The following is a 19,809-nucleotide window of genomic DNA, read 5'->3' as shown; positions in this document are numbered from 1 at the left end:
TGTATAAGTCACATCTTTTTAAGATACACATAGACACACACATATTGTCCTAGTTTGACGTCTTATTTACCTGGTTTGCATATATTGCAATATATCTTTCCTTTAGTGTGTCCATTTTATTAATTCCACACAACTGTAAACACTTTTGTCTGTACATACTTGTGTTTGACTACACATCTGCACAGTCCAAAGCTTTATGTAAAGCAAACATGTGTATGTTCGTGCATGTGTGTGTGGTTTTGTGCACTTAAGTGACAGCATGTCAGAGACGATGCTACATGTCAAAAGTGCATATGTGGCCTGCTGCACAGGAAGAGACGGAGGTGCAACAGGAAGGATAGAAAGAGAGGGAAAGACAGAGCGTGTCAGAGACACTCAAACAGAGAAAGTGTAGAACAGAGGATGGAGTCTGTGAGAAAGAGGGTACAGAGTAGCTGAAGCGATTGAACGGCAGTATAACTTCCTGCAGTCGAGAAGTTGCTCTTCATACATGCATGGTCCTGGTCCTGTGATTGGACAATTCAACTCTAAAGACCAACGAGCCCTGCTAAAAGGAACAGAATCAACTGTAAGTGATCTCTGTGTGTGTTTGGTTTCCTTATCAGCTGTCCTGTGCTGTCTGTCTGAACGTCACAAATAATAATAGTAACTATATACATGTGTCTTATTGTATATAATATACAGTGGGGTCCAAAAGTCTGAGACCACTAGTGAATGTGCTTGTACTGTGCAAATTGTTTTCTAACTTAAGTATTTTAAAAAGTAATTTCAAATATGTTTTCTACATAAAATTTGATTGGGAATTTTAATTTTTAGTATAATACTTGTACCAAAGTAGTACTGTTTTTGGTACGTCCCTGTTGTGCTTTAATCAAGTGGTTTTTTATTCATTGTTAGACCATCATAATAAACAACATGTATGTTAGACCCTATATCCACTAAACTACTGAAAAATGAGTTTCCTGTAGTTTCCTGTAGGAACTTCTTCAAACTCATCCTTAATCTTTAGGAATTGTCCCAGGAACTTCCAAGCTGGCAGTTATCAAAATGGTGAATTGGTTAATTAAAAATCCATCTCATGTCTCCCATTTATGCCAAAAATATTAAAAAAGCGGTATCTTCCCAAATGTGCTATTTATTTAGCAGAGAAACTGTATTTACGAAGAGCTTCGGTCAGGTTTTAGGCCCATCATAGGATGGAGACTGCACTTGTCAGGGATAGAAATTATATATTTTTGTTATCAGACATTTATGTACAGCTGTTTGTTACAGCTGTCATGTTTCTGCCATGGTAACACGGTGTTTGTTGGTGTATGTGGGTTATGAGGTTCAATGATGTCGTGAGTCTCAGACTGTGTGGTCTAATCTGTTTCCACTGAACTGATGTGCGCTGGCATCCTTCCATATTAGAGCGAAAACCAACTGCATACAAAGTGTACAGGGAAATGTGTGATAAGAGACAAATCAATGACTTGTCTTGAAATATTTTATGCAAAAACATTGGATTTTTATTTTTATTTATTCTCCCCTTTTTACTCTTTTAAGCTTTCATTTACGTCGCTGATAAAAACCTGCTTAAACCAGCCTTAAACCAGTCTCCCAGCCTAGCCAGACTAGCCCAAAAAATTGGGACACTTTTCAGCTGGTCAGGCTGGGATATCAGGCTTATGTCTTATTATTAATTAAATAATATTACATTACAGTCATGGGAAAAATAAAGTACACCCTCTTTGAATTCTATGGTTTTACGGATCAAGACATAATAAAAATCATCTAGTCCTTAGCAGGTCTTAAAATTAGGTAAACACAACCTCAGATGAACAACAGCATATGACATATTACACCGTGTCATGATTTATTTAACAAAAATAAAGCCAAAACGGAAAAGCCATGTGTGAAAAACTAAGTACACCTTATGATTCAATAGCTTGTAGAAACACCTTTAGCAGCAATAACTTCAAATAATCGTTTTCTGTATGACTTTATCAGTCTCTCACATCGTTGTGGAGGAATTTCGGCCCACTCTTCTTTACAACGTTGCTTCAGTTCATTGAGGTTTGCGGGCATTTGTTTATGCACAGCTCTCTTAAGGTCCCGCCACAGCATTTCAATCGGGTTGAGGTCTGGACTTTGACTGGGCCATTGCAACACCTTGATTCTTGTCTTTTTCAGCCATTCTGTTGTAGATTTGCTGGTGTGCTTGGGATCATTGTGCTGTTGCGTGACCCAATTTCAGCCACGCTTTAGCTGTCAGACAGATGGCCTTACATTTGACTCTAGAATACTTTGGTATACAGAGGAGTTCATGGTCAACTCAATGACTGCAAGGTGCCCAGGTCCTGTGGCTGCAAAACAAGCCCAAATCATCACCCCTCCACCACCGTGCTTGACAGTTGGTATAAGGTGTTTGTGGTGATATGCTGTGTTTGGTTTTCACCAAACGTGGTGCTGTGTGCATTATGGCCAAACATCTCCACTTTGGTCTCGTCTGTCCAAAAGACATTGTTCCAGAAGTCTTGTGGTTTGTTCAGATGCAACTTCACAAACCTAAGCCGTGCTGCCATGTTCTTTTTAGAGAGAAGAGGCTTTCTCCTGGCAACCTTTCCAAACAAACCATACTTCAGTCTTTTTCTAATTGTACGGTCATGAACTTTAATATTTAACATGCTAACTGAGGCCTGTAGAGTCTGAGATGCAACTCTTGGGTTTTTTGCAATTTCTCTGAGCATTGTACGGTCTGACCTTGGGGTGAATTTGCTGGGACGTCCACTCCTGGGAAGATTGGCAACTGTCTTGAATGTTTTCCACTTGTGAATAATCTTTCTCACTGTAGAATGATGGACTTTAAATTGTTTGGAAATGGCCTTATAAACCTTCCCAGATTGATGGGCAGCAACAATTGCTTCTCTAAGATCATTGCTGATGTCTTTCCTCCTTGGCATTGTATTAACACACACCTAAATGCTCCAGACCAGCAAACTGTTAAAACTTTGGCTTTTTTAGAGGTGGTCACACTCGCTGATGATCAATTAATCAAGGGCATTTGATTAGCAGCACCTGGCTACTTCTTAGCCTCTTAATTCCTATGGAAGCAGTAAGGGTGTACTTAGTTTTTCACACATGGATTCTCCATTTTGCTTTATTTATGTTAAATAAATCATGACACGGTGTAATATGTCATGTGTTGTTGTTCATCTGAGGTTGTATTTACCTAATTTTAAGACCTGCTAAAGACCAGATGATTTTTGTTATGTCCTGATACGTAAAACCATAGAATTCAAGGAGGGTGTACTTTCTTTTTCACATGACTGTATATATAGAAGTACAATGCAAAATATAACAAATTAATTCTAAATTTTAATTAAATTAATATTTTTATATAAATGTCTTATTTAGGGGTCCCTGCAAAATGTCAATTATACTTTAAAAATCAATGCTATGAAGATTTTTAAAGCATAATTCCTACTTTAAAGAAACACATGTAACACTTTACTATAAGGTTTTATTTGTTAGCATTGGGAAATGCATGGGACATCATGAGTTAACAATAAACAATATTATTTACAGAATGTATTAATCTTAATCGATGTTAATTAATAAAAATACAATTGTTAATTGTTAGTTAACATTAATTCACGTTAATATATTAGCAAATGTTAATGTATACAACTTTTAATTAAAATGTGTATTAGTATATTTTGAAATTAACACTGACCAAGATTAATAAATGCTGTAAAAGTATTGTTCATTGTTAGTTCATGTTTACTAATGCAGTTAACTAATGTTAAAGGTGCTGTAAGCGATTTTAGCCGTTCTAGAATTTCCACAAATTGAGCTATTGGATTAGCCACGCTTTTTTTTTTTTTTTTTTTTTTTTTTTACAAACTCTGCACTCCAGAGATACCAGATGAGCTTTATTGAGACCAATAGGAGCAGAAACAGTTGTCAAAAACAACAATAGTAAAATAGCGCCCTCAACTGACAACGGTTATGAGCAACATGGCATAAAATTGTCAAAAAAATTCAAGTAGGTATAGCTGCAGGCCATAGACCTCCAAATGGGGGCGGAATCTCCAAAATAGGGCGGGGTATGTCCAAAAGGGGGCAGGGTTACTCCAAAAGGTGGTTGTGCCAACTCCAAAATCGTTGGGGAAAGGGTTAGGTTAGGGGCTCCCTATATCTTTAAAAGCGATTTGGAGCTCACGCCCCTTTTGGGGCTATGCCTGCAGCTATACCCTTATCCAATAATTGTGCAAAATGATTGACAGACAGAAAGCGTCATTGTACGCAGACCACGGACAGATTTTTGTTTGCTGTTTACAGAGTCTAGAGTTGTCACAGAGACCGGTGAGATATCTCAGGACACTTATTTCATGAATATCTTTCAGGGAGACAATTTTTTGTATACAGCACCTTTATCTAATATTATAATAGATATTTATATATTATTATAAACAGTGTAGTGTGTATCCGATTACAAAGTAATAAATTACGTAATCTAATTACTTTTAAGTTAAAAAGTAGTGGAACACATTTTATTTTAAATTCTTGTACTCAGATTAGTTACTGACTTTTAATGAATTACTTTTAAGTACATTATAAAGTGTTACCGAAACACAATGCTGACATAAAACAAGACAGTATTATCTGTCTGCCTAGAAAACCCTAATTCACAAAATGTGGTTAATCTGACTTTTGATATCCTTTTGATGCCGACCTGTTACAGGAAAATGAATCCAGTGACTGAATTGCGCTGAGGACACCTGGACACACTTTCCCAGCACATTCTGGGATGGATAGACACTCTCAAATTCCATGGCAGGAGTGCCGCTACCTGGATCTGAAGTCCAATGCAAAAAAACAAGAGACTAACAAAAGGATGGAGGGTACCGATAAGCGTCCACCAAACACATTGCATTTGCATAATTTTGCACTCCTAAAAGTTTATGCAGTCTTTATTTTAAATGTGTGTGTTTGTGTACATATGTTTACTTCTAGATCCCAGTTGGTTATACAAGCACAAGACGTTGCTGCAACGTTTTTTGTCTACATCCATCTTAGTGAATGTGGTCCATCACATGAGAAAAACAGACAAACTCAGCGCACAAGAGGAAGGGCTTATCCAGGAAATGGGCTCTTTGAAGGATAAAGTGCATTCATTGGTCGAGTTCCTGTCTGTCACAGATCCACAAGGCGCCACCCTTCAGGCATACCTTAAAAATTCTCACCCTATCGAGTATAACCTCATAACTGTACATGGTATGTAATAGCACATTGGCAAAGTGACTGGAAGTAATTTGTTTTTAATGAGAGTGACAAAAGTGACAGTGGCAGTTGCCAGTGCAACTAAATTAAAACCCCTTAAACACTACGATCCCGCCGGTGGGTCCAGAGGAGGGGCACTATATTGCGAAGTAAGTTTACGCTTAAAACGTTAAAGTCACCAGTTATATAAGCCAGGCGTATGTGGTATCCTGTGAAAGCTTAGAATCTGAACACCATCTTTTCATAGAACACCATAACTTTTGCATCTATGTTACATTATATAACAAAATAAAGCCAGAAAATATCTATATCGCAACTAAGCGCTACCTAGAGGTAATGTGGTAGAGATATTAATATGAATATAAAAGGGGGCCTGGGTAGCTCAGTGAGTAAAGATGCTGGCTATCAGCCCTGGAGTCACGAGTTCGAATCCAGGGTGTGTTGAGTGACTCCAGCCAGCTCTCCTAAGCAACCAAATTGGCCCGGTTGCTAGGGAGGGTAGAGTCACATGGGGTAACCTCCTCGTGGTCGTTATAATGTTCGCTCTCAGTGGGGCACATGGTGAGTTGTGCATGGATGCTGCAGTTGATGGCGTGAAGCCTCCACACGTGCTATGTCTCTGCGGTAACGCACTCAACAAGCCACGTGATAAGATGCATGGGTTGATGGTCTCAGACATGGAGGCAAGTGAGATTTGTCCTCCACCACCCAGATTGAGGCGAGTCACTATGCCACCACGAGAACTTAGAGTGCATTGGGAATTGGGCATTCCAAATTGGGGAGAAACAAAAATATATGAATATAAAAGTATTTCACATAGCACTTAAATAAACAAGTCATATACTGTATCAAATATAAACTTTCATTCTCAGGAATGTGCCTTTGCAGTTTATTTTGTTGCCTTATACCACAGTTTGAAACATTTTCAAAAGAATCACAAAGTTCAGATTTATGCAAATGAGCAGTAACTACCAATCAGCATGAAGACCATGGAGCTCATGTGTTCCGCTTCTTGATATAGTTGAATAACAAGGTTGAACGAAGTTCAGAAGTTAAAACTGAAGTGTGTAACTTTATTGGTGCAGAAATAGTTTCACCTTTCTGAGCTATATATGTAAAGACAGCTATAAGTAAGACATTTTAAGGTAAGTTTTCTCGAAAACTGTAAACACTGAGTCTCTAGCCGCTTTTCCACCATCGGGCCAAACAGTTCTCATCGCAAAACCGTACCGTTCCGGGCCAATACTCTAAACATACACTATTTTTTATTAATTTTATTAACTTCAGCCAAATATTAACCAACTTGGCAAGCTAAAAACAATTAAAGCACTGACAGTTGTGAGTCACCACGTACTAAAGCCATTCCACCAGCACGTTTGAGAATGTTTGAGTATGGTTAGCTATCCGTGCCGAGAACGGTTTATAATCGTGCCGTGCCGAACCGAGCTCAAGTGGAAATGCTACAATAACCTTTCCGTACTCTTCTCAGAACCTTTCTGATGGTGGAAAAGTGGCTTCTGTGGCACTGTAAAAATTCCTATGTTTGTTTTGAGAGACCCGTCCAGCCTGGCACAACAACACTGAACCAATGGCGTAAGTTGGGATCGGGACTTTGGGGCATTTTCGGAAAGCTATTTGAAAACGATGATTATTTTTGCTGTTCAATTCTGTGACTCCAGTGGCACAGAAAGTACACACTTAGCTTTAAGAATTGGCTTTAAATTCATAAGTTGGATTTAAATTTATTTGTCCAGACTCCACAAGATGTTGAATTGGAATTTGAATGACAAGAAGAGGAATTTACTAAATACGTATTTTTGATAACTTTATAAAAATTATATACAATTTGAATCAATTGACTATTTAATATTTTGATATAATATATTGACGTGTAACCACACAATTTAACTAATAGTACATTTTTTATGTATCGGAAAAACGTAATAGTCTTTTAATTGTGTAAAAGTATTTTCTATATTGGTACTAAAACTATTGTTCATTTGCAACATTTCTTTTAATCTCATTCTATTTCTAATTCGACTTAAATTCAAAACTAAATTAAAATTCTGCATTCTGTTTCTCAAGAATTAAATTAGAATTTAAAAGGTATGTTGTACATCTACTTGGCGACCATAAGCGATTTATTCGCTGTCCGTGTGAACACACCTTGAGTGTGTGAGTGTTTATATATCAGCGTTAATGTGTTCGTCATTTCCAATAGTAATTCCCCCTCTATTTTTCCCCACAGACTCTGTGGTTCATCAGCATAAAGATGCGCTCCTTCAGCGACTTAAAGAAGAAAACGAAAATTCTTCGTACCAAGGCATTAGTAACTCATATAGCTCTACGCTCCTACTCATAGAGAGTGTTTCTGACCTACAACAACGAGAGCATGACCTCGTACAAGTGTCTGTAAACAGAGGGGCGGGACCTCTTCACGGTCGAGCGCTGGGATTGGACAAACTAATTGCACCTTTGACGAGGGTTAGCACCGCCCCACGAGTGACATTGACAGTGGGCGTGGCTGGTAGCGGGAAGAGCCGATTGGTCCGCCGTTTTGTCCGCATCTGGAGCGGCGGGCAGATCTATCCAGACCTGAGTCTCGTAATCCCTATCGCTTGCTGGGAGTTGAGCAGTTTCGATCGCTTATCGGTTGAGCGTTTGCTGCGATTGTTTATTCCGTATGATAACGTGGATGTAATTGTTTTTAACGAAGCCTGCAAAGTGCTACTCATCTTTGACGGATTGGAAGAATTCCGTCAGCCTCTTGATTTCGCAGATGCACCGCCCACTAGCGACCCTCGGCGGGAAATTCCCATCTCGGACCTCATTACAAATATCGTTCGTGGTAACCTCTTGCCAGGGGCGACGCTTTGGCTTTTGTCAAGGCCTGGCATTGGGGCGAAAGTGCCGGCAGGACTGGTTGATCGTGTAACGGAAGTCTCGCCTCTATCACAAACGCAAATAAAGGATTACGTTAATCATTGTATTACTAACACACTGGATGTGTACTCTTTACCGGAAGAGAACTCAAAGTCAAGAACATCAAGTCTTAGCGATTCTCACACCTACATACCCGATGATGTCTCCTCCCAGGTGTGGACATACCTGAATTCCCAGAAACCATTGCTCATTTTGTGTACCGTGCCCGCTGTCTGCCATATTATCGTAACAACACTGTCTCGCCTTCAGAAGGGGGAAACAGATGCAACTTTCCTTCCTAGGACCCTAACAGAGGTCTACGCCCACTTCTGTTGGCCACACTTCTCCAGACCTGATTCGGGATCCAGTGGCATTATCAGAAAGCCACTGAGCACGTTGGGTCGTTTGGCATTCTATAGTGTGTTACGTCGACGGCATACGTTCAGCGAGACTGAATTGCGAACTTACGGGTTTGATGCACCACCTCAGGTAGGGACTCTTGGCTACCGAATTCTCCGGCGTAAGCGAAGCTGGTTGTCTGATAACGTCGCGTGGCAGTTCATGCACACTTCCGTGCAGGAATTCCTGGGAGCGCTGTTTTACTACGTTTCTTCGAGGCGTGGAATGTTCGATCTGTTCTCGGAAAGTGGCGTCTCATGGCCACGTATTGGTTTCAATAGCCACTACCGTGCTGCGCTGCAGAAAACCAACCAGTCAGACGTCTCCGCCCAAGGCAACCTCGACCTTTTCATGCGATTTCTGTCAGGACTGTTGTCGCCAACAACAAGTGCTTTGATGGGTGGTCCGCTGGGTGTTGGACGCGAGGAGCAGGTGACCCAGCGCACCATGGCGACAAGCTTGCTTCAGAATGCAGTGACCGGGTCAGGAGGCGACGCCGTCAGTATGCGCAGTGTCACCATGGTTACGTGTCTGGCAGAGTTGCAGCAGGGGGAGTGGCTAAGGTCAGTGGAGGAGGATCTAATTAACTGCAGCCTGCGGGGAAAGTTAAAAGGTGGAGTTTGTTCTGTGCTAGCATACTTGTTGCAGGTATCAGATGCATGTACTGATGAGGTGCAACTGTCCAATTGCCTAGACTCCTCCTCCTTGAAAAGTCTTCTCCCACAGCTCCTGTACTGTAGTAAGCTAAGGTAAAACACACATTCTAACACATTCTTTAACAGAAATCCCTAAAAATATACAACAATTTTTATATAATAAAACATTGTATTAGGTTATACACACAGTTTCTGAAAAAGTAAACACAAACTAAGAAAAGCTAGTGCAACAAATGATACATTTACTGTGTGTGTGTGATTTGCAGAATGGAAAACAATGAATTTAAGGAAGGTGCAATGGAATTGTTGGGAAGTTTGCTGAGTGCCAAGGAGTGTCATATTCAGACCCTCAGGTACACACACACACACACACATACTTACATACACACACACACCTGTTTAATTACATTTAAGCACATTTAACATTCTTTCTCTCTCTCTCTTTCTAGTCTAGCTGATAACTCAATAAGCAGTAAAGGCGTCAAACCACTCAGTCGAGCTCTTCTAGTCAACCGAACCCTCACAGCTCTCGAGTCAGTCACTTTTTTTTTTTTTATTACCATTAACTTTGTACGAGTTTTTGGAATTTGTATTCAAGGAAAATTGTGAGTCTTTAACAGAATGTATATCTTTTCTGTTAGTCTCCGTGGTAACAACATCGGTGCCAAGGGAGCAAAGACATTGTGCGAGGCCCTAAAAATGAACCAGGTCCTTGTCTCAGTCAAGTGAGTTCCAGTAAACAAGATGTAATTTACAGAATGTCAAAGCTAATTAATAAATATAAAATAACAAAAAATATATGAAAAATAAAAATGAAGATAAAACATATAAAAATATAATATTTATAAAAAGTTAATAAAATAAATGTTTTATTGCAAAAATAGTTGCATAATAATAATAATAATAATAGATATGTTAATAAAAAATATTTTTAAATAGAATTAAAGATCATTTTCCATTTAAACTGATGATAAATAATTGATAAAGAAAAGTGAAAATAATAATAAAAATTATTAATATTAAATATTTTAATATAAAATACTTTAGTAATCAAAATTAGAAAATGAATGATAAATAATTTATAAAGAAAAAAGTGAAAAAATAAAAAAGTCTTCATTTAATCAATACATTATTTTATGTCCTGTTTATATTGTATGTGCTGCTTGTGTGTTACATTATATGTACAGCATATGTTTGTGTGTAGTCTGCAGAGTAATCAAATTGAGGATGATGGTGCCCGTGCGCTGGCCGAGGTTCTTCAGTCAAACCGAAAGCTCACCACATTGAAGTGAGTCTGTGTTTAAATGTGTGGTAGAGTACTTTAACTGAACCATCATAAACATGAATCTTCATGCATTTCAGCATTCAGAAGAACAACATTGGACCAGACGGAGTGAAAAAAATCGCAGATGCGCTCAGGAAGAATCAGACTCTACAGGACCTAAAGTAAGAGCAGTGTGTTTGTGTGCATATAGAAAGGTTTATGCTGACTATATACAGCAATGTATAGTCAGAATTTTAGTCTTGTTTTCCAGAAAAGATATCAAAACATTTTTTTTTTTTTTTTTAGAGAAATCTAGCAAAAAATTGTAAGATGTATGCTTAAAAAAAGAAAAACTAATTGCAAATGGGGTAAGGCTTTATTATTATTATTATTTTAGTTTTTAAGCATAAACAACACTACAAGTTTTTGTTAGATTTCTCTGAAAGTAAGTTTTAACATCTTAACATTTTTCTTCTAATATAGAAGTAAATATGTCTTGTTTTTAGGATGTTAGAAAAAAAGACAAAATATTGAGTAAGATTTATTTCCTAATACATTTCTAATAAATTTTCTAATAATGCTAAGAATTATTTTTTTCAAATAATGTATGGCTTTCAAATTTTCTATTAAACATCAACCTTTAATGTGGTGCCATAATGGTTGTTCTTTGAATTTGTGTGTGTGTTTACAGTGTTTCCAGCAATCATTTAGGTGATTTGGGGACAGTGGCTCTGGCTCAAGCTCTTATGGACAACCACACAGTCCACACACTCAGGTAAAACAGTTTCATTTAAAGCAATCCACTCCAGAGTAAGAATTTGAATGTTAGTGATCTTCTGCTCTGTGTCTGTATTTCAGTCTTCAAAGTAACTCTGTTAGCGACAGAGGAATTAAAACTCTCTCACACGCTCTTCAATCAAACCGAGGACTCAGCATTCTGAAGTATGTCAATAAATGTGGGCTGTGTTATTTACAGTGGCAATAAAAAGTATGTGAACCCTTTGAAATGACCTGCATTTCTATAAATTTGTCTTCAAATCTGGTTTGACCTTCATCTAAGTTACAAAAATGAACAAACACAATCTGTTTTAACTAATAACACACACATTATTGTAATATTCTTCTACATATTGAATACTTTATTCAAACATTCAAAGTGTAGGTTGGAAAAAGTATGTGATCCCCGAGGGTAATGACGTCAACAAAAGCTAATTGGAGTCCGGTGTTGGCAGACCTGGGATCCAATTAATGAAACGAGATTGGAGGTGTGGGTTAGAGCTACTTTGACTTATAAAAAGCACTCAAACATTTTGAGTTTTTCTATTTACAAGAAGTATCTGCTGACGTGGCGCAAAAAAGAGATCTATGATCAAGAATGGTTGCTTTGCATAAAAGCTGGAAAGGGTTACAAAGTTATCTCAAAGAGCTTAGATATTCATCTGTCCACAGTTAGACAAATTGTCTATAAATGGAGATAATTTAGTACTGTAGCTACTCTCACTAGAAGTGGCCGTCCAGCCAAGATGACTCAAAGGGCACACCGCTGAATACTCAGTGAGGTGAAAAAGAACCCAAGAGTGACATATAAAGACTTGAAGGAATCATTGGAACTTGTTAACATCTCTGTTCATGAGTCTACTATACAGAAAACATGAAACGGGCATGGTGTCCTGCCGAAGGAAACCGCTGCTTTCCAACAAAAACATTGCTGCTTGCCTGAAGTTTGCCAAATACCACCTTGACACTCCTCAACGCTACTGGGAAAATGTTTTGTGGACTGATGAAACTTAGGTTGAATTGTTTGGGAAGAACACGCAGCACTACGTTTGACGTAAAGAGGGCACCACATACCAACATGAAAACATCATCCCAACAGTGAAGTACGGTGGAGGGAGCATCATGATTTGGGGCTGCTTTGCTGCTTCAGGGCCTGGACTGCTTACCATCATCGAGGGAAAAATGAATTCCCAAGTTTATCAGGACTACGTGATAATGTCAGGGTGGCTGTGCGCCAGGTGAAGCTCAGTAGAAGTTGGGTGATGCAGCAGGACAATGACCCTAAACATCGAAGTAAATCCACAACAGAATGACTTCAGAAAAAGAAAATCCATCTTTTGGAGTGGCCCAGTCAGAGCCCAGCCCAGATGCTGTGGAATGACCTCAAGAGAGCTGTTCACACCAGACATCCTAAGAATATGGCTGAGCTGAAGCAGTTCTGTAAGGAAGAATGGTCCAAAATTCCTTCTGAACGTTGTGCAGGTCTGATCTGCAGCTAACAGAAACGTTTGGTTGAGGTTATTGCTGCCAAAGGAGGATCAACCAGTTAATAAATCCAAGGGTTCACTTACTTTTTCCACAGCACTGTGAATGTTTAATGGGATGTGTTCAATAAAGACATGATATTTTATTACATTGTGTTTGTCTATACTTGTGACTTTGATGAAGATGAGATCATATTTTATGACCAATTAATGTCAGAAAACCAGCTAATTCCAAAGGGTTCACATAATTTTTCTTGCCACTGTATGTTGAATACAATGCATATATATATAATATATTCTAACCAACGGCTTTCTGGAATACTTGATTCTGGTCATTCTGGCATTATGCCTTATTTATATAGGGGTCTATCTCCTGGTAAATAAATAATGCTTATTTGTTTGTATATTTTTTGTGGCAGTCTAAGGGAGAATTCCATAGGAGTTGCAGGTGCCAAAGATATCGCCAAAGCCTTAAAAGTCAACACCTGTCTCAGAGAACTTGAGTGAGTGCACACACACTTTTTGCTGTCAAATGGTCTCAACACAAAATTGCAGTGTCTGTTTCACAAACCTTGTTAAAATGAATTGACCGTTATTCTAAATCATTGGATGTGTGTGTGTGTGTAAGTCTGACAGCTAATCTTCTTCATGATGAGGGGGTGACAGCTATTGCTGAAGCCATTAGGGTCAACAGAGCGATCACTTCATTACAGTGAGTAAAACACACACTTTACACCAAAATACTAAAACCATTTTTCTATAGTTTTCTCTTGGTGTTACTAAAGGTATTAAGTCTTCCTCATGAATTCAGTTAGTCCTGGTTCAGTTTGTTAACAAACAAACCAGTCCAGAATTAGTCCAGAAATGGTCTTTCAGATTTTGAAGATTGAAAGAATTTGTAGCTGTGACAGGATGTAATCTTGTCCATCAAACTGATTGAGCAGATGTTCATAATTCACTTTCTCAATGGAACAAATGATGCTTATTGTTCATACCAGGACCATCTCTCGCGTAAATGACTGAAGAAATGCTGCTGTTTGTGTGTGTTTTGAAAATGTCCGCACTAAAATAGTGAAATGTGTTGATAACCATCTTTACTCAAAAAATATGTTAACAATGTTAACATAAACAACTTTTCTTTTAAAAATGTGTATGTTGAAATTAGGGCTGTCAATGTATTAAAATGTTAAATCAAATGAATGACAGCATATGCAGATTAATTAATCGCAATTAATCGCAATTAATCACAATTAATCGCATATAATCAGTATTTGCAGAGAAAGGCCCACAAATAAAAATTATTTAAAATATAATGATTAAATAATTGTAAATATAATATATAAAAAAATTTTAAAAAAGATTTACCCACTTCAATTTCATAACAAAATTCCATCAAATTTATTTGAGTAATCTTTAATTAAAAAATAAAAAAAATAAATAAAAAAATATTTCAGGTTCGTTAAATGTTTGTTAAACATTGCACAGTTCAATCTGATGGCATTTTGTTATAAATTGAAATGCGTAAATCTTAGAAATAGGCTAAAATATTTTTTTGAGTGTTGTGAGGACGTTTTCAGCTAAATAAAATACTCATAAGAAGGTCAAATCACTTTCTATGTGTTAGGCTATAGAAAATTCCATTACCACTGTAGAAAAAAACATTGCTATGAGTTGTGTTCAGTAATATAGTGAATATGTGTTTGTTTCAGTCTCCAGTGGAACTTTATGAAGGCTGGAGCAGCTAAAGCCCTTTCACAGTCTCTCATGAGCAACACCTGCATTCAGCTGCTGGAGTAAGACCATTTACATCATGACTTATGAACCTATCAAGCTGTTCCTGAGTATCATTATACAGACAGATCATTGTCAATTCTGGATTCTTAAAGCATCAGCACAAACTAAACAACAAGAGTATCAAAAGTTCTTGGTGGAACATAAAATGTCTCTCCTAATGGATCAGGCCTTTTTGGTTCTTATTGGAATAAAACTTTATTTTTAGAGTGTATGTCTCAACTTTATTGTAATGTATTGGCTCAAATGTGTCATTGCATATGTATTTGTAAAATTATTTATTTTCACTCATATATTTCCCTCATCAGTCTGCAGGAGAACACTCTGGGTGATAATGGTGTCATTTCACTGGCCAGTGCACTGAAGACAAACTCCTCTCTCAATGTCCTCTAGTAAGTCTGACTCTATTCGCTTAGGTTTTGGCCATTTGGTCCATTCACAGTATGAGGCTGTTGATGTCTGACACTCTGATCTGTGTGTGTGTTTGTAGTCTTCAGGGTGTATCTGCAGGTAAAGCAGGGGCTGTGGCACTGGCTGAAGCTCTGGTGGTCAATGAAACCCTTCATACACTAGAGTAAGTTAATATACTGTATGTTCTATCTATAATAAATAGAGATGAATGACAAAGCTTTGACACTCCAATGAAATTAACTGCTCTTGAAGTAAAAAATAATCAAACCCACATTATATAGAATTTATATTTTTATTTAAATGCACAGTCAATACCAATTTTAATTACACAGTTACCAAGTTAAAGGTGCACTCAGTAACGTTTGTCTTTGTGTCATCTTGGACTTACACTGACACCTAGTAGCTTGGATGCAGCATAATTTAAAATCAATAGTTTTCAGTTTCAGATGCTATTGTCGAAATTTACTATTCACAGACAGCCATGATTACTTTAATCAATGAGTGAAAAAGTCTCAAATATCAGGACGGTTACTGAGATTAAGCGAGTGGCATTTGGCTGGTCATGTGATTCTAACATGGCCGCCCACATGTGCGGACCCTCTCCATGTAGAATAAAACAGCTTTTATAAGGTTACTGATATGACTTGAGTCTTCATTTTAATGTGCTCTACATATATTGCAAAATCACAGCTCGTGTCTTTAGGGGTTCAACTTTTTTAATGAGGAAAAAATTACTGAGTGCACCTTTAAATGCTAAATTTAATGGAACTGAAAAAAATAAAGGTGCAAAAGTTTGGGCACCCTTCTAGACGATACATTAATGTTATTTTGGAAACACTTTACAACAAGGTTCTATTTCATGAACTAACAATGGACAATATTTTATTACAGCTTTTATTAATCTTGGTTAACGTGGTTAAATATGATAATACAATTGTTTACTGTTAGTCCATGTTCATAGTTTGTCAAAATGCATTAACTGTTGTTAACATACATGTTAACAACTTTTCATTTAAAAAATGAATAAGTTGAAATAAGGGCTGTCAATTGATTAAATTTGTCATTGAAATAATAACATCATATGCCAATTAATCAATCAAATTTATTGCAATTATCATTTATATTTGTAGAAAAAAAGGCCCCCAAATAAAAATAATTAAATATATAATTATTAAATAATTATAAATATAATTTATATGGGTAGATTTGTCTTGAACATTGGGGAGGTTGCAGCGTTAAGCATTTACATGTTTCTATTGATCATGGTATAAATATTGCGGGGTTGTACTTGCTTGTTTTGATTATTGGGGGAATCTACGCCCTTGTGTACAGCTGTATTTTGCCTTTAGCTCTAGTTGCACTTATTGCCCCCTGCTTATTGAGACTAACAAAATAAATAATTTGCCGCAGTTGACAATCAGCTCTTTATATAATCTCTATAATCTTCCATAATTTTTGTCATAGTCTCCGTGGCAACTCCATTGGGATGGAGGGAGCGAAAGCGTTTTCCAGCGCTCTGAAGATTAACAGGAATTTGAGAAGTCTCAAGTAAGTCTATAGACACCAGACCTCTCTAACAGATCTATGAGCAATCTAAAGTATAAAGTCTTATAAGAGTGCGTTTGCATGTTTGTAGTCTACAGGAGAATTCTCTGGGGATGGATGGAGCGATCTTCATTGCCACAGCGTTGAGAGGAAACCATCAACTCACTTACATTAAGTCAGTGTGTGTGTATGTATGTTGGTATATGTGTGAACCACCATCTATGTGTGAAATGTTAAACCACAATGTGTTACAACATTTGTTGTCTGGAATATGTGGTAAATATCTTACATTTACATACAGGGTGTGATTCCAAAAAGTTATAATTTATTTTGAGAGAATATCTTTCATATTTTGATGTGATCTCTAATCGGTGTAATTGATTTTTTGTGTGTGGTTTGTCTGTGATTTGCATCTGTCTAAATTTTCTATTTCTCATTCAGTCTTCAGGGTAATGGCATCGGTGAGTCAGGGGCAAAGGTCGTCTCTGATGCCATCAAAGCTGGTGCGCCAGAGTGTGTGGTGGATATCTAGCATGCACACATACTCTCAACAAAGCAAACATTGTATAATGTAAATTAATGTATATATTTATTCCATGTAATAATATAAGTTTATTTGATTTTACAGTACTGACAGAGATATTACCTTAAAGACAATTACAACAATTTGACTTGCAATTAAATTTATTTTATCCGATTTACCGATTTAATTCTATTCAATTCTATGCGACAATTTATGTAAGAATGGATTAATGAAATGTTTCATGAATGAAGCCTTTTGAGCATATTTTTCCATGTAGTTGCATATGATTCATGTATGTACGCCATTATATAATCATTTAATGCATGTCAGTTGTGTCTGCATGTATGTTAAAAATCATTATCGCTCTCCTTGAGGATTTGCGGGTGCAATGATCGGTTTGATCATCCGGGTTTGACAGAAGAGCCCTCGAGACTGTCATTAGCCATTATCATGTAAATCCTCGTTTTCCTCCTCTTCCTCATCCTCCTCATCTTCATCATCTTTGTCAACATCGATCTCACTGTTTGACTGCAAACAAAAACTAATCACCACTTATATAGCATGATTAAAATACAGTTTTTTTTGTTTTTTTATTTTCTCCCCAGTTTGGAATGCCCAATTCCCAATGCGCTCTAAGTCCTTGTGGTGGTGTAGTGACTCGCCTCAATCTGGTTGATGGAGGACGAATCTCAGTTGCCTCCACGTCTGAGACCGTCAATCCGCACATTTTATCACGTGGCTTGTTGAGCGCGTTACCGCGGAGACATAGTGCGTGTGGAGGCTTCAAACTATTCTCCGTGGCATCCACGCACAACACACCACGCGTCCCACCGAGAGCGAGAACCACATTACCCCATGTGACTCTACCCTCCGTAGCAATCGGGCCAATTTGGTTGCTTAGGAGACCTGGCTGGAGTAACTCAGCACGCCCTGGATTCGAACTCACGACTCCAGGTGTGGTAGTCAGCATCAATACTCGCTGAGCTACCCAGGCCCCCCACAAAATGCAATTTTTTTAGGCATTACATAAACAAAAAAGTGTTCGAAACCATGTTCTTGCCTTACCATTATGGTAAGCCTATAAGTAACAACAGAGCACAACAGTCTGGATCTGGAAGTAAAAATCCCATTAATTTTTTCCATAGGGGAATTTATTATTTATGATAACTTATAAACCTTTAAAGACAGACCTACCGTAAGCTCCAAGGTTGTTAATTGGTGGTTTATGCCTCTGTTGGAGTCTGTTATTTCAACTTAAACTTCAAAGTTAAGATTAATAGTGGAATTCCTGGTAAAGAACTACACTACCCATGATCCTACATAGAAAGGATCCACTAATCAAGAGAATTGCAGTGCCTCCCTACAATGTGACATCACAATGTAGAGCAAGTAGAGAACGAGTCATTTTGGCAGCTTGGCTTCAACAAATGCTCTTTTTGCAGTGAGAAGGAAGTTTTGAGTTCTGAAACTTACAGTATGTTTTTATGAACTCTGTTTTTATATGTCAAAAGATCAAGGAAATTCTGCATGTCATGACCTCTTTAATACAATTCTTGAAAACGACGTTTGCATACTTTTTAGAAGCATAAATGCAATCCAATAATTGATCCTAACTATATATTACATTAAAAAACTAAACAAAGAAGAAATGTGATAACATATTTCATTCATTAATTTATTATTTTATAAAATTCCACTAATAACATCAAAAGTCATGTGTATCTTTAACTACATTGGAAGTGGCAGATGCTTCACGCTGTAAATTCAAAAGAAACGGCTCATTAGAGACATTTGTTCGGGATTCTAAAAACACTGGGCGTGCTGCGTTTTACGCTGTAGATTCAGTAGGGGTCAGCGTTGCTGTGGAAATGCGCTGCACAAAACACTGTCAGAGTATTTTAGTTGTGTTCCGTCCGCATCGGCAGAAAATTGCACACGTCAGAACCGTTAATGGAACCAAAAGTCATGAAAATCCTACGGTTACGGTATTTAAAAAAAAATCACAACCCTATAAATAATATAATTTTACAAATATGTGTAACCTAAGTAATGTAGTTAAAATTATTACTGATGAAAGTCAGTAACTGTAATCTGATTACAAGAATTTAAAATGTAAGGAATTACACTACTTTTGGCTAAAAATACACTATATTGCCAAAAGTATTCGCTCACCCATCCAAATAATTGAATTCAGGTGTTCCAATCACTTCCATGGCCACAGGTGTATAAAATGAAGCACCTAGGCAGACTGCTTCTACAAACATTTGCGAAAGAATGGGCCGCTCTCAGGAGCTCAGTGAATTCCAGCGTGGTACTGTGATAGGATGCCATCTGTGCAACAAGTCCAGTCGTGAAATTTCCTCGCTACTAAATATTCCACAGTCAACTGTCAGTGGTATTATAACAAAGTGGAAGCGATTGGGAATGACAGCAACTAAAACGACAGAGCGGGTTCAGCGGATGCTGAGGCGCATAGTGCGCAGAGGTCGCCAACTTTCTGCAGAGTCAATCGCTACAGACCTCCAAAGTTCATGTGGCCTTCAGATTAGCTCAAGAACAGTGCGTAGAGAGCTTCATGGAATGGGTTTCCATGGCCGAGCAGCTGCATCCAAGCCATACATCATCAAGTGCAATGCAAAGTGTCGGATGCAGTGGTGTAAAGCACGCCGCCACTGGACTCTAGAGCAGTGGAGACGCGTTCTCTGGAGTGACGAATCACGCTTCTCCATCTGGCAATCTGATGGACGAGTCTGGGTTTGGCGGTTGCCAGGA

At 37.8% G+C, this 19,809-nt stretch overlaps 1 protein-coding gene across 3 annotated transcripts; it reads left to right on the top strand.

Moving 5' to 3' along the window:
- Positions 1–334: 334 nt before the first annotated feature.
- On the top strand, positions 335–18,660 carry nlrc3 (NLR family, CARD domain containing 3). Of its 3 annotated transcripts, XM_051681988.1 has the most exons (19): positions 335–568; positions 4,727–4,886; positions 4,999–5,259; positions 7,514–9,335; positions 9,509–9,595; positions 9,692–9,775; positions 9,884–9,967; positions 10,447–10,530; positions 10,605–10,688; positions 11,198–11,281; positions 11,365–11,448; positions 13,187–13,270; positions 13,396–13,479; positions 14,477–14,560; positions 14,867–14,950; positions 15,049–15,132; positions 16,434–16,517; positions 16,606–16,689; positions 16,956–18,658. In XM_051681988.1, exons 2-19 carry the CDS (start codon positions 4,793–4,795, stop codon positions 17,044–17,046), a joined length of 3,447 nt encoding a protein of 1,148 aa, XP_051537948.1. In that variant the 5' UTR covers positions 335–568; positions 4,727–4,792; the 3' UTR covers positions 17,047–18,658. The 3 variants fall into 3 exon arrangements, with proteins under 3 accessions (XP_051537948.1, XP_051537950.1, XP_051537949.1); XM_051681990.1 differs by lacking the exon at positions 335–568 and having other exon boundaries at positions 4,748–4,886; positions 16,956–18,660; XM_051681989.1 differs by lacking the exons at positions 335–568; positions 4,727–4,886 and having other exon boundaries at positions 5,121–6,858; positions 16,956–18,659.
- The last annotated feature ends 1,149 nt before the right edge of the window (positions 18,661–19,809 follow it).

Source organism: Myxocyprinus asiaticus, chromosome 41 (genome assembly GCF_019703515.2).
Source record: "Myxocyprinus asiaticus isolate MX2 ecotype Aquarium Trade chromosome 41, UBuf_Myxa_2, whole genome shotgun sequence".
Taxonomy (NCBI): domain Eukaryota; kingdom Metazoa; phylum Chordata; class Actinopteri; order Cypriniformes; family Catostomidae; genus Myxocyprinus; species Myxocyprinus asiaticus.
Note: the sequence above shows the minus strand (reverse complement) of the source record. Positions and strands in the feature narration are given on the sequence as shown.

Bases quoted from the DNA above. Each gene is read 5' to 3' on its own strand.
- nlrc3 (XM_051681990.1), top strand. From the start codon at position 4,793: ATGGATAGACACTCTCAAATTCCATGGCAGGAGTGCCGCTACCTGGAT. The intron at 9,336-9,508 runs GTAAAACACACA...TGTGATTTGCAG, and splicing joins CTGTACTGTAGTAAGCTAAG to AATGGAAAACAATGAATTTA. The intron at 11,282-11,364 runs GTAAAACAGTTT...TCTGTATTTCAG, and splicing joins CACACAGTCCACACACTCAG to TCTTCAAAGTAACTCTGTTA.